General features: G+C 45.9%; 2 protein-coding genes across 2 annotated transcripts in view; one reads left to right on the top strand and one right to left on the bottom strand.

The window, feature by feature from the left end:
- Positions 1-13,502, bottom strand: part of SHANK3 (SH3 and multiple ankyrin repeat domains 3) — a gene marked incomplete at both ends in the record, with an annotated part of 518,002 nt that overhangs the window by 477,001 nt on the left and 27,499 nt on the right. The gene's annotated exons all lie outside the window — the stretch shown is intronic.
- On the top strand, positions 1,569-7,891 carry LOC308670420 (C-type lectin mannose-binding isoform-like; the record flags this gene model as incomplete). Its single annotated transcript, XM_081331922.1, has 5 exons — positions 1,569-1,626; positions 2,919-3,013; positions 3,322-3,462; positions 4,922-5,036; positions 7,824-7,891. 5 exons carry the CDS (start codon positions 1,569-1,571, stop codon positions 7,889-7,891), a joined length of 477 nt encoding a protein of 158 aa, XP_081188048.1.

Here is a 13,502-nt window from a genome sequence, read left to right as displayed (position 1 = left end):
GGACTAGAAGACCTCCAAGGTCCCTTCCAGCTCTATTCTATTCTATTCTGTTCTGTTCTGTTCTGTTCTGTTCTGTTCTATTCTATTCTATTCTATTCTATTCTATTCTATTCTATTCTATTCTATTCTATTCTATTCTATTCTATTCTATTCTATTCTATTCTATTCTATTCTATTCTATTCTTATTCCTATTTCTGTTCTATTCTATTCTATTCTATTCCATTTCATTCCGTTCCATTCTACAATCTATTTTATTCTATTGTATTCTACTCCATTCCATTCCACTCCACTCCATTGTCTATTCTATTCTATTCTATTCTATTCTATTCTATTCTATTCTGTTCTGTTCTGTTCTGTTCTGTTCTGTTCTGTTCTGTTCTGTTCTGTTCTGTTCTGTTCTATTCTATTCTATTCTATTCTATTCTATTCTATTCTATTCTATTCTATTCTATTCTATTCTATTCTATTCTATTCTATTCTATTCTACTCCTCTCCACAAATTCCACCCCCTTCTAGCACTGATGATGTTATCTACTTGGCTCATGAAACATCTGCAAGGAAACCACCAAGCTGAGAGATCACCGAGGACCCCTCAAATGAAATAACTCTGCAGGGGAATGGATGGGCAAGACAGCTTGACTCAGCTGGAGGGTAGCCTCATAATAAGAGACGGCTACAGGCTTGGCTTCCTTTGTATAATTCCCAGTGTCCTTTGGAGAGAAGGTGTGCAGCAAGAAGTCAAACCACAGCCTTGCAAATATTGCTGGAATATTACTACATTAAGCATGTAGAACATATCAACTTGCTGAAATGACAGTTATATTATGAAAGATTTTCGGCCCAAGTATGCACCTGCATCTCCATATTTTTAACTGCAATAAAAGTATAAGCCATATATGGGAAAAGAGGGCAACAGATGACAGCCTGATGTTCAAATTTGTGGGTTATGTGGTTTGGGGGTATAAAAGTCTTGGCCAAGGGCAGCCCCCCCCCCTCCCAGTCCTCCTCCTGCACGGTGTAAGATCATCCTGCTTCAACCTCCACCTCAAGGTAATTTGTAGGGCTTCTCCAGACAAGGACCCAGGCTGGACTGAGACATCCTGGGACAGGTGAGTGCTGCTCTCCCACCTGCGGGGAACAAGACAGGTGAGGTCCATGCATCAGATCACTCCTGCGTGTCTCTCTCCATCTGAAGGGACCTATTCCAGGGGGCTGCAGGGAACATCCAGGTTCCAGCAGGGGATCTGCAGGAGGGTCCCTCGGGCAGGGAGGAACAGATCTATTGGGGATCCCTGTGGGAGAGAATGACAGAACACAGAATGACAGAGTTGGAGGGACCTTGGAGGTCTTCTAGCCCAACCCCCTGCTCAAGCAGGAGACTCTATGCCATTTCAGACAAATGGCTGTCCAGTCTCTTCTTAAAAACTTCCAGTGTTGGAGCATTCACCGCTTCTGGAGGCAAGGAGTTCCACTGGTTAATTGCTCTCACCGTCAGGAAGTTCCTCCTTAGTTCCAGGTTGCTTCTCTCGCGGATCCCTTTCCATCTTCTCTGCATGAAAGGAAGACCATGGGACCTTCCATCTTCATGAGGCTCTGCTTGCTGGTCGTGGCCCTTTTCCTAAGTGGTGAGTTGGAGCAGGTTCTCTCTTGTCCAGAGAGACCCGCGTCTTCTGCGTCTGAACCCCTTCCTGATCTGACACACACACGTTTCCCCCCCCCCGGCAGCATTCTCTGGCCAAAGTTGCTTTCATTCCCATTTGGGTCCTTGTGCAATTTCCATCCCTCTTTTACTATCTGCCCCGAGGTCCCAGGCTGTTGGCAACAATGCAATAGCAAAGCAAAATTAATGCAACTGAAATTCAGAATCGTGAACACAATTAAAAGTTGCATAATTAAAAGCAGAGGCCCTCCTAGCTCTTGCTAGGGGTTGCTCTCTATGGGACCCAAATGAGAGGGGGGCCTTCCCCCCCGCCAGACCCAAGAGCTGAGCCTCTGGCGGTGGCTTCTCCTGGGCGGTGGGTAGACGGGGTGGGGGGCAATCTCACCAACAATCAGCCCCTGAGACCCTTGGCCACCTACGGGACATCCAGGAGGCCGTGCAAATCCTTTTGGACTGACCCACCTGCACCAACCAACAGCCTGGCTTTGAAAGGAAACCCTTTTCTGGCTTAGCACCGTTCAATGAACGATACACCACGAGGAGTGGAGAGGCTCGCACCAGACATGCGGCTTCAAAGAAATTAATCAAGGCTAACGGTAACCAGGTTTGGGACATTCTGCAAGTGCAGCTGCTGTAATCCAAATCGGTTGTGATGTATTGTCTGGAAAGATGTTTGTAACTCAGCAGGTTAAGAATGTTCTGCAGTCCCAGCTCTTCTCCTCTCGCTCCTCCCCCTCCCCTCCCTTCTCCCCTTCCCCTCCCCTCCTCCCCTCCCCCTCTCCCTCCCTTTCACCCTCCCCCTGCTTCTCCCTCCTCCCTCTCCTCCCCTTCCTCCTCCTCCCCTCCTCACTCCTACCTCTCTTCACCCTGCTCCTGCTCCTTCTCCTCCTCCCCCTCCTCCCCCTCTTCCCCCTCCCCCCCTCCTTCCCCTTCACTCTCCTCCTCCTCCCCCTTTCCCCACTCCTCCCCCTCCTCACTCCTCCCTCTCTTCTGCCTCCTCCTCCCCCTCCCCCCTCCTCCCCCTCTTCACCCTGCTCCTGCTCCTTCTCCCCCTCCCCCTCCTCACTCCTCCCTCTCTTCCGCCTCTTCCTTCCCCTCCCCCCGACCCCTCTTCTCCCTGCTCCTGCTCCTTCTCCCCCTCCTCCTCCCCCTCTTCCCCCTCCTCCTCCTTCCCCTCCCCGCTCCTCCCCCTGCTCCTCCTCCCTCTTCTCCTCTCCTCCTGCACCTTCTCACGGGGCTTCCTCCCTTCCCACACAGGAACCAGAGGCTGCTGTTGTCCCCGTGACTGGCTCCCCATGAACGACCTTTGCTACAAGGTCTTCGAGGAGCAAAAGACCTGGAAAGACGCAGAGGTCAGACACGACGTGGCCCGAGTGTCCGTCTTCTAGATTTCCTGAGGTTTTGCCCCCAACTCTGGCTGGCATCTTTGCCCCTCCCCCCATCGCCTCTGAAGGGACCTGATATTTTAACCAACGAATAAATCCACAATTTATCCCCTGGTCCGCATGTGAGGAACTGTTCAGGAGCGGCAGACTCTAGCAAGGACACCCACGGGGGCCAACAACGTCCGGATGGTGGCTAGGACCACCCAGTCAGACGTTCCCATGCCCGCAAGTCTGCTTCTCGGCTGAGCAGGGCTCTTGTTCTCTTGTTGCCCCAGATGTTCTGCAGGAAACACAAGCCGGGCTGCCACCTGGCCTCCCTCCACAGCATGGCAGAGTCAGCTGACCTGGCCGAGTACGTCTCCGACAACATCCAAAAGAAAGACCATGTCTGGATTGGACTGAACGATCCAAAGAAAGTAGGTCTTTTTCTGTTGCTCATGTTCATAAATCCACATTTACCATGTCTATGAGATTTAACAGATTCTCCCATGGGAGGTAGGGATCTCTCCGATAAAAACTTGCCTTGGACAGAACCTCTGAAAAATGTCATGTACTCCCATGCTGTCTCTCCTTCCCCTCACCAACCTTTCCTGCCCACTTGAAGAACTGACTGCTGTTTTTAAAGCGCCAAAGGAGCAGGGGAGACAGGATTGCAGTGTTTCACTGCCGCAAAGAGGAAGGGATCAATTTATTCTCCAAAGCACCAGAAGACAAGAAGCAACGGAAGGAAACTCATCAAGGAGAGAAGCAACCTGGAATTGAAGAGAAACTTCCTGACAGTCAGAACAATTAACCAGTGGAACAGCTTGCCTCAATAAGCTGTGGGTGCTCCAACACTGGAAGTTTTTAAGAAGAGACTGGACAGCCACTTGTCTGAAATAGTATAGGATCTCCTGCCTGAGCAGGGGGGTGGGCTAGATGACCTCCAAGGTCCCTTCCAGCTGTATTCTATTCTAATTCTATTCTAACAAGTTGCTTTCATTCAGAAGGAATTTTAGATGTAAAAAACAGGAAGTATCTTCTTTACACAAAAAAAATCTAATAGGCTAAAGACAATAGAATAGAATAGAATAGAATAGAATAGAATAGAATAGAATAGAATAGAATAGAATAGAATAGAATAGAATAGAATAGAATAGAATAGAATAGAATAGAATAGAATAAGAAACAACAGAACAGAATAGAATAGAAAATAGGGAATAGAATAGAATAGAATAGAATAGAATAGAATAGAATAGAATAGAATAGAATAGAATAGAATAGAATAGAATAGAATAGAATAGAATAGAATAGAAAATAGAGAATAGAATAGAATAGAATAGAATAGAATAGAATAGAATAGAATAGAATAGAATAGAATAGAATAGAAGGAATAAAGAATTAGAACAGAACAGAACAGAACAGAACAGAACAGAACAGAACAGAACAGAACAGAACAGAATAGAATAGAATAGAATAGAATAGAATAGAATAGAATAGAGATGGAATAGAATAGAATTGAAGGAATAAACAATTAGAACAGAACAGAACAGAACAGAATAGAATAGAGAGAGATGGACTAGAATAGAATTGAAGGAATAAACAATTAGAACAGAACAGAACAGAACAGGAATAGGAATAGGAATAGGAAGAGAATAGGAAGAGAGCTGGAAGGGACCTTGGAGGTCTTCTAGTCCAGCCCCCTGCTCAAGCAGGAGAACCTACACCATCTCAGACAAGTGACTGACCTGTAACATTCCTTCCAGCTCTATTCTGATTAATTGAGAAAGAGACGATATGTTTGTTCTGGCCTTGGAAATGTTCCACTCTGATCTGGGCCCTGCAGAACTGGATCCCCTTCCTCCATTGGTTAACGTGGCTTCCCTTACCTTCCAGCAACGCAACTGGGAGTGGTCAGACAGATCCTGCATCGACTATCTGTTCTGGCATCCAGGAGAGCCCACCAACTCAGGGAACAATGAGTACTGTGTCGTCATCTTGGTTCTGTCAGGTATGGCAAGATGGTGGGGATGCAGCTGAAGTGTGCTTCCAACAATGAGGACCCATTTGCTCCATATTGGAACACTCACCGCTGATTATCTTTAGTGATCCCTTGGATTCTAAGCTCTCACAGTCCAAAATCCTATGGAGTGAAGGGAACAAAAAACATCTCTGGGACAAACAGAAATGAAAACCACGATTCCTTCAAACACTCAAACTGTATATACATTAGAATAGAATAGAATAGAATAGAATAGAATAGAATAGAATAGAATAGAATAGAATGCAATAATAATAATAATAATAATAATAATAATAATAATAATAATAATAATAATAATAATAATAATAATAATAATAATAATAAGAAGAAGAAGAAGAATAGAATAATAATAGAATAATAATGAATAGAATAGAGTAGAAATAATAATAGAATAGAGTAGAGTAGAATACAATACAATACAATACAATACAATACAATACAATACAATACAATACAATACAATACAATACAATACAATACAATACAATACAATACAATACAATACAATACAATACAATACAATACAATACAATAGAAATAATAATAGACCCATTACAGGACCATCATCTCATAAGCTCCATCTTAACCTACTACCCAAAGGCCATTGTTGTCACAGGACATTTAGCTTTTCATTACTTCTTTTCTATATATCATACCTCTACCTCACTGCAGTCAGAAGAATCTCAGACAGTTTTAGGGTTTAGTTAGTATCCACATGAAGGGCTGTGTGTGTAAGCTTTCCTCCTGTGCTTTGCAGAGAAGTAGAGAAGGTGCAGCCTTAGTGCCATCCATGCTGAGAGTCAGGACAGGCCCAGTCAGCCTTGGTGCATTTCGGCCAGGATACCACAACTGCAACTGCAGCGTGTTCACCCCCTTCTTCAATACCTGGAAAGATCCTAGAAAAGATAATTAGAAGCAAACAAAGTCATAACTAGTAGCCAGCACAGGTTTGTTAAAAACCGATCATGACAAACCAATCTTATTTCATTCTTCGATCAAGTGACTAAACTAGTAGAACAGCAAGATGCTTTGTGTTAAGTTGCGGAGCAATGAGACGCGTAGGCGATGGCTGCAACGGAATCTTTATTGGATGGCAGGCTGGAACAACGACAACTGGGGGACTGCGGTTACCTGGGTCCTCTTATACCTGTCCAGGTGGGCGCTAACCAATAGATTCAAACCTTGGTTTCCCACCTGGCTGGCAGCCAATCGGTTTACTTGTTTTTCCCACCACGCTGCTCCTTACCGGAGCTGTCCAGCGCAGCTCCTCCTGGAGTTCTTGTAACTGCAGTCAGCCCCATAAATTACACTTTGGATGTGGTGTACTTAGATTTCAGTAAGGCATTTGATAAGTAGACCACAATCTACTCCTCTGTAAGCTAGAAAACGGTGGAATAGACAACATCACTGCCAGATGGTCTGTAGCTGACTGGCAAACCGTACTCAATGAGTAGTCCTCAACGGCACCACATCCACATGGAGGGAAGTAAGCAGTGGGGTACCACAAGGCTCCGACTTAGGCCCAATAAACTCTTCAATATCTTCATAAGTGACTTAGATGAGGGGATTGAAGGGGAAATTGCCAAATTCGCAGAGGACACCAAACTGACAGGAGTAGCCAACACCCCAGAAGACAAGCTCGGGATCCAAATAGATCTTGACAAGCTTGAACAATGGGCCCTGTCCAACAAAATGAGTTTCAATGTGGAGAAAAGCAAAGTTTTACACCGAGGCAGGAAAAACCAAAGGTACAAGTACAGACTGGGCAAGACCTGGCTCAAAAACAGTAACTGTGAGATGGACCTTGGAGTCCTAGTGGACGATCGCTTGACCATGAGCCAGCTGTGTGCAGCAGCAGCAGCAAAAAAGCTAATACAATCCTGGGTTGCATAAACAGAGGCAAAGAATCAAGATCACACAAAGTATTAGTATCCTAGTGAGACCCCACCTGGAATATTGCAGCCACTTTGGGTCACCATATCACAAAAAAGATGTAGAGGGTTTGGAAAGAATTCAGAACACCTTGCCTCCAGAAATCGTGGGCGCTCCATCACTGGAGATTTTTAAGAAGAGGCTGGACAGTCACTTGTCCGAGATGGTATAGACTCTCTTCTTTCTGGCAGCCCCTCAGATACTGGAACTCTGCTATCATGTCTCCCCATTTCTTCTTTTCTTTAGACCAGCCCAGGGTTAGGCAACCTCGGCTCTTTTATGACTCGTGGACTTCAACTCCCAGAATTCCTGAGTCATCATAGCTGACTCAGGAGTTCTGGGAGTTGAAGTCCACGAGTCATAAAAGAGCCGAGGTTGCCTACCCTGGACTAGCCAAACCCAAGTCCTGCAGCCGTTCTTTGTATGTTTTGGTCTCCAGGCCTTGGATCATCTTAGTTGCTCTTCTCTGATTTTTTTCCCCCAAACTCTCAACATCTTTTTTGTGATACGGTGACCAAAATTGGCTGCAGTGTTCCAGGTGTGGCCTCACTAGGGCTTTATAAAGTGGTATGAACACTTTGCGTGATCTTGATTCTGTGCTTCTGTTTAGGACATGAGGTTCTCCACCTGTTGATATCTACCTGTCCCCCTGAAAATCAGGGAGGAGCCACTGAAACACAGTAGTCCCCAAAATTTAAGTGAGACATTTGTTAAGTGTAATTTTGAATGGTCACTAAACGAACTGTTGTAAATTTGAAGACTATCTGTACTCTTCGGGGACCCTGAGAGAGTCACTGCAAAACCTTCTCTTTTGCTGTGCAGATTATAAGACCTGGAACGACGTACCCTGTGAGGGCCTCCGTCCGTTCATCTGCCAGTGCAAATTCTAGTGCAAAGGGCTCCTGCTGCTGCTCCAGAGTGACGGAAGCACCTAGTGAAGTCTGGAGAAGCAAAGAAGCCCCCCTCCCACCATCTCCCCCCCCCAGCCGCCATCTCTGCTCTGCCCCCTTCGCTCAATGGATGCTCTCTGTAGCCGGGATCTGGTTTTGCTGCTCCTGATGGGCCAGGAGGTCCAATAAATTCTGCCTAGCATGACTGGCCTTGTTTTCTTTTGGAGACTGTCGAGGTCCAAAACTCAAGACCCCTGAATCTTCTGCATGGCATTAAAGGGGACGGGGGATGGTGTTTCTTTATAAGGACCACACATTGATGCTGTGATGCATTCAGACAAACCTACTACTTGATAAGATAGAAAAAATGTGGGTTAGATAGCATCACCACCAGATGGATTCGTAGCTGGCTGACCGGCCATACTCAGCATGTGGTCCTCAATGGAACCGCATCTACATGGAGGGAAGTGTGTAGTGGGGTGCCCCAGGGCTCTGTTCTGAGCCCAGTGCTCTTCAACATCTTCATCAACGATTTGGATGAGGGGATAGATGGGGAACTCATCAAATTTGCAGATGACACCAAGCTGGCAGGAATAGCCAACACTCCAGAAGTTACAGGCTTAAGATACAGGAGGATCTGGACAGACTTGAACACCGGGCGCTATCTAACGAAATGAAATTCAATGGTGAAAAAAGTAAGGTTCTACATTTAGGCAGGAAAAACCAAATGCGCAGGTATAGTATAGGGGGTACCTTGCTCCATAGTAGTAACTGTGCGAGGGACCTCCAAGTCCTAGTGGACAATCACTCAAATGTGGGCCAGCTGTGTGCTTCAGCAGCCAAAAAGGCCAGCACAGTGCTAGGCTGCATTAACAGAGGGATAGAATCAAGATCACGTGAAGTATTAATAACACTTTATAGTGGCTTGGTAAGGCCACACCTGGAATACTGCATCCAGGTTTGGTCACCACGACGTACAAAAAGATGTTGAGACTCTAGAAAGAGTGCAGAGAAGAGCAACAAAGATGATTAGAGGTCTGGAGGCTAAAACATATAAGGAACGGCTGCTGGAATTGGGTATCTCTTGAGTCTCTTGAGAAACCTATATGCAGGCCAAGAAGCAACAGTGAGAACTGGACACGGAACCACTGATTGGTTCAAAATTGGGAAAGGAGTCCGGCAAGGCTGTATACTGTCACCTTGCCTATTTAACTTATATGCAGAGCACATCATGAGAAAGGCAGGGCTAGATGAATCAAAAGTTGGAATTAAGATTGCTGGGAGAAATATCAACAACCTAAGATATGCAGATGATACCACTCTAATGGCAGAAAGTGAAGAGGAACTAAAGAGCCTCTTGTTGCGGGTGAAGAAGGAGAGTGCAAAAGTTGGCTTGAAACTAAACATTAAGAAAACCAAGATCATGGCATCTGGCCCTCTCAATTCCTGGCAAATAGATGGGGAAGAAATGGAGGTAGTGACAGATTTTATTTTCCTGGGCTCCAAGATCACTGCAGATGGGGACTGTAGCCAAGAAATTAAAAGACGCTTGCTCCTGGGGAGGAAAGCCATGGCAAATCTAGACAGCACACTAAAAAGCAGAGACATCACCCTGTCAACAAAAGTGCGTATAGTCAAGGCTATGGTCTTCCCAGTTGCAATGTATGGCAGTGAAAGCTGGACCATAAGAAAGGCTGAGCGCCAAAGAATTGAGGCCTTTGAACTGTGGTGCTGGAGAAGACTCCTGCGAGTCCCTTGGACTGCAAGGCGATCAAACCGGTCAGTCCTAGAGGAGATCAACCCTGACTGCTCTTTAGAAGGCCAGATCCTGAAGCTAAAACTCAAATACTTTGGCCACCTAATGAGAAGGAAGGACTCACTGGAGAAGAGCCTAATGCTGGGAAAGATTGAGGTCAATAGAAGAAGGGGACGACAGAGAATGAGGTGGCTGGATGGAGTCACTGAAGCAGTAGGCGTGAGCTTAAATGGACTCCAGAAGATGGTAGAGGACAGGAAGGCCTGGAGGAACATTGTCCATAGGGTCGCGATGGGTCGGACACGACTTCGCAACTAACAACAACAACAAGTCCAGGGGTAGGCAACCTTGGCTCTTTTATGACTCGTGGACTTCAACTCCCACGAGAAAAGAGTTGAAGTCCACGAGTCATAAAAGAGCCAAGGTTGCCTACCCCTGGTCTAGTCTAATGAACAGAAGGGCAAGGGGTGACATAATAGGAGTCTTCCAATATCTCAGGGGCTGCCCCAAAGAAGAGGGAGCCAAACTATCCTCCAAAGCGCCTGAAGGCAGGAGAAGAAGCAACGGATGGAAACTAACCAAGGAGAGAAGCAACCTGGAACTAAGGAGAAACTTTGTGACAGTTAGAACAATTAGCCAGTGGAACAACCTGCCTCCAGAAGCTGTGAATGCTCCAACACGGGAAGTTTTTAAGAAGAGTCTGGACAGCCATTTGTCTGAAATGGGATAGGTTCTCCTGCTTGAGCAGGGGGCTGGACTAGAAGACCTCCAAGGTCCCTTCCAGCTCTATTCTATTCTATTCTATTCTATTCTATTCTATTCTATTCTATTCTATTCTATTCTATTCTATTCTATTCTATTCTATTCCATTCCATTCCATTCCATTCCATTCCATTCCATTCCATTCCATTCCATTCCATTCCATTCTATTCTATTCTATTCTATTCTATTCTATTCTATTCTATTCTATTCTATTCTATTCTATTCTATTCTATTCTATTCTATTCTATTCTATTCTATATTTCTATTCTATTCTATTCTATTCTATTCTATTCTATTCTATTCTATTCTATTCTATTCTATTCTATTCTATTCTATTCTATTCTATTCTATTCTATTCTATTCTGTTCTTGAGGAAGGGGCTGCGGTCGTTTCCCTGGCTCTGTGAATAGTGAGTGGGGCGATGCTCCTTGTTTAGGTCCTCGCTGGTCATCTCCTCGCCGTCCACGGTCACTCATGCGCTCGTGACCTCTCGTCTGGACTACTGCAATGCTCTCTACATGGGGCTTCCCTTGAAGACCACTCGGAGGCTCCAGCTGGTACAGAATGCAGCCACGAGAGTTGTCTTGGGAGTCTCCCGGTACTCCCATGTTACACCTTTGCTCCGCAAGCTGCATTGGTTACCAGTTGTCTTCCGGGTGAGATTCAAGGTTCTGGTAATGGTTTTTAAGGCCCTACATGGCATGGGTCCGGAGTACCTCGGGGACCACCTGCTGCCGGCGTCAACTCCCCTCCGCCCTGTGCGTGCCCACAGAGAGGGTCTCCTCAGGGTGCCTCCGGTCAGAGAATGTCGGCTGGTGGCCCCCAGGGGGAGGGCCTTCTCTGTGGGTGCTCCGGCTTTATGGAATCAGCTGCCGGTCGAGCTCCGGATGGCACCTGACCTTCGCTCCTTCTGACGCGGTCTGAAGACCCATCTATTTGAACAAGCCGGCCTGGCCTGATGGGGGATATGTTGGGGTTTTAATGGGGATTTTTATATTGTTATTGACTGTTTTAGCTGGGCTACTATTTAATTCTTTTTAATTTTTGTATTCTGTATTTTTTATATGCGCCCTGTTCACCGCCCTGAGTCCTTCGGGAGAAGGGCGGTATGCAAATATAATAAAATCAATCAAAAATCTCATTGATCTCCTATTTCCCTCAGAGAGAAAAGGTGGGAGAGAGGGATGCCAGGAAAGGAGCCGATAAGGTGGCAGGATGTCTTTGTGACCAGAAAGTCAACTGCAGAGACAACACCCTCTTCCCTCTGAGAGGCATTCAGGGAGGGGCCCTGGACCCCCTGGGAGAGAAACGCCAAACTCAAGACAAGGGCAGAGCAATATACTTTATTATCAAGGGAGGGGCACATTCTTCAGAAAGAGGGGGAGAGAAGCAAGCTCAGAGGACAGAGAGGAACCGACTGCTTGACATTCAGCTGGTCTTTCTGGCAAAGACGTTTTGCACATGGAGAAGATGGAAGGTTTCTGTTCAATGGGGTGGGGGCCCCCCGAACTCCATCTTCAGACGTGGCTTAAGAGGGTTTCCATTTGCAGAGGAAAGCAAATTTGTGGTCACAGTCTGCAGCAACCCATTTCAGATGCCCTGAAAGAAAGGAACATGGGTGGTGATCATCTTTAGAGCCCAATATGCCACAAGATTGGGCTACTTGCTGACCATCTGTTCTCAAGTACATCTTCCTGCCCCACATCCACTCATGGGTGGTGTCAAGTGCAAACAGCTTCCACACACAAGAATCTAGTCAAGAGCCTTGGTGGAGCAGTGGGCTAATGCCTCCTTAAGTAATACCAGCTGCCTGCAATTATTGCAGGTTCGAGTCCCACCAGGCTCAAGGTTGACTCAGCCTTCCATCCTTCTGAGGTAGGTAAAATGAGGACCCAGATTGTTGGGGGCAATAAGCTGACTTTGTAATAATGCCGCTTGGGGGGGGGGTGAAAGCCCTAATAAGCAGGCATATACATAGAATGAAGGCTACTGCTAAGCACATTTGATTTGTGCTTAGATTGTAAGCTGCCCTGAGTCTTCGGAGAAGGGCGGGATATAAATGGGATTAAAATAAAAAATAAAAAAATAACTAACAGTCAAAGCTAAATCGGCACTAGATAAGGGTCAAGAGAATTCAGGGGGACTGGACTTAGGTCTCTCGTGGCAACACAAAGACCTCAAAGTTTAACTCTGCTTTCCAGCTCAGCCTGCTCCTCTCCTACAAGTGCGGTGCATGCTGCAGCTCCCCTCATCAAAGCCTTGTCATCTGGTGGGATCTAGGAAGGGCCCCTTTTTTGTGGCTCCCTCCCTGCTCTAGAACAATCTTCCTGCTGAGCAGACTCAGGTCTTTCATCAAGGGAGTTAAGACAGGGGTCTTCCTCAAGCATTTGGGTCTCTGCTTGGGGGATCCTGGGAATGGCCGGGTAAATATAAATGTTTGAAATAAAATCAGGCATTGACAAAGCTCTCTTGCTTTGACAGAGAATGAGAAATAGCAGAAAGAAGGACTTCCAGTCTTGCGTGATAGCAACCAGTCATGGGCTTGTGGATTTCTGCACCCCTATGGCTAATTTCCGCCCTGCCAGGGGACCCTAAATGGGTCTAAGTCACCCCAGAGAGGTGATAAAGAAAGAAGGGTGCCCTGGTGATTCTGGAATGGTGGCAGTCATTCTGTTCGACTTGGGGGAAGCCTTCTAACCTGACAGGAGAAAGGCTGGCCATACTTCACTGACCAGCCCAAGCTACTTGCAACTGAAGTCCAAAAATACTAACCAGCACAACTGTAAACAGCGTGCTTGAAACTGGGTGAGGAATTTGATCTTCTCTTTTCTATTCTACATTTAATTTGCTGGAAAAGATCCCCAAGAAGCAAAATACCTCCGAAAAGGAAGGAGGGGGATTTCCGCCCCACCCTTATACTAATGGAAGCGGCGAATTAAACTTTTCACGGAGGATCAAATATATGGAAGTGAAATAAATATAAAACCTGAAATTTAAAACTTAAATTTGGACAAATCTAAAACTGTTGAATGGTTAAGACTGAGAGTCTAAAGACATTTGTTCATTTTGGAAATTAAAAAACAAAGAGATGCT

Source organism: Vipera berus, assembly GCF_964194415.1.
Source record: "Vipera berus genome assembly, chromosome: 6".
NCBI classification, from domain to species: Eukaryota; Metazoa; Chordata; class Lepidosauria; order Squamata; family Viperidae; genus Vipera; species Vipera berus.
Note: the sequence above shows the minus strand (reverse complement) of the source record. Positions and strands in the feature narration are given on the sequence as shown.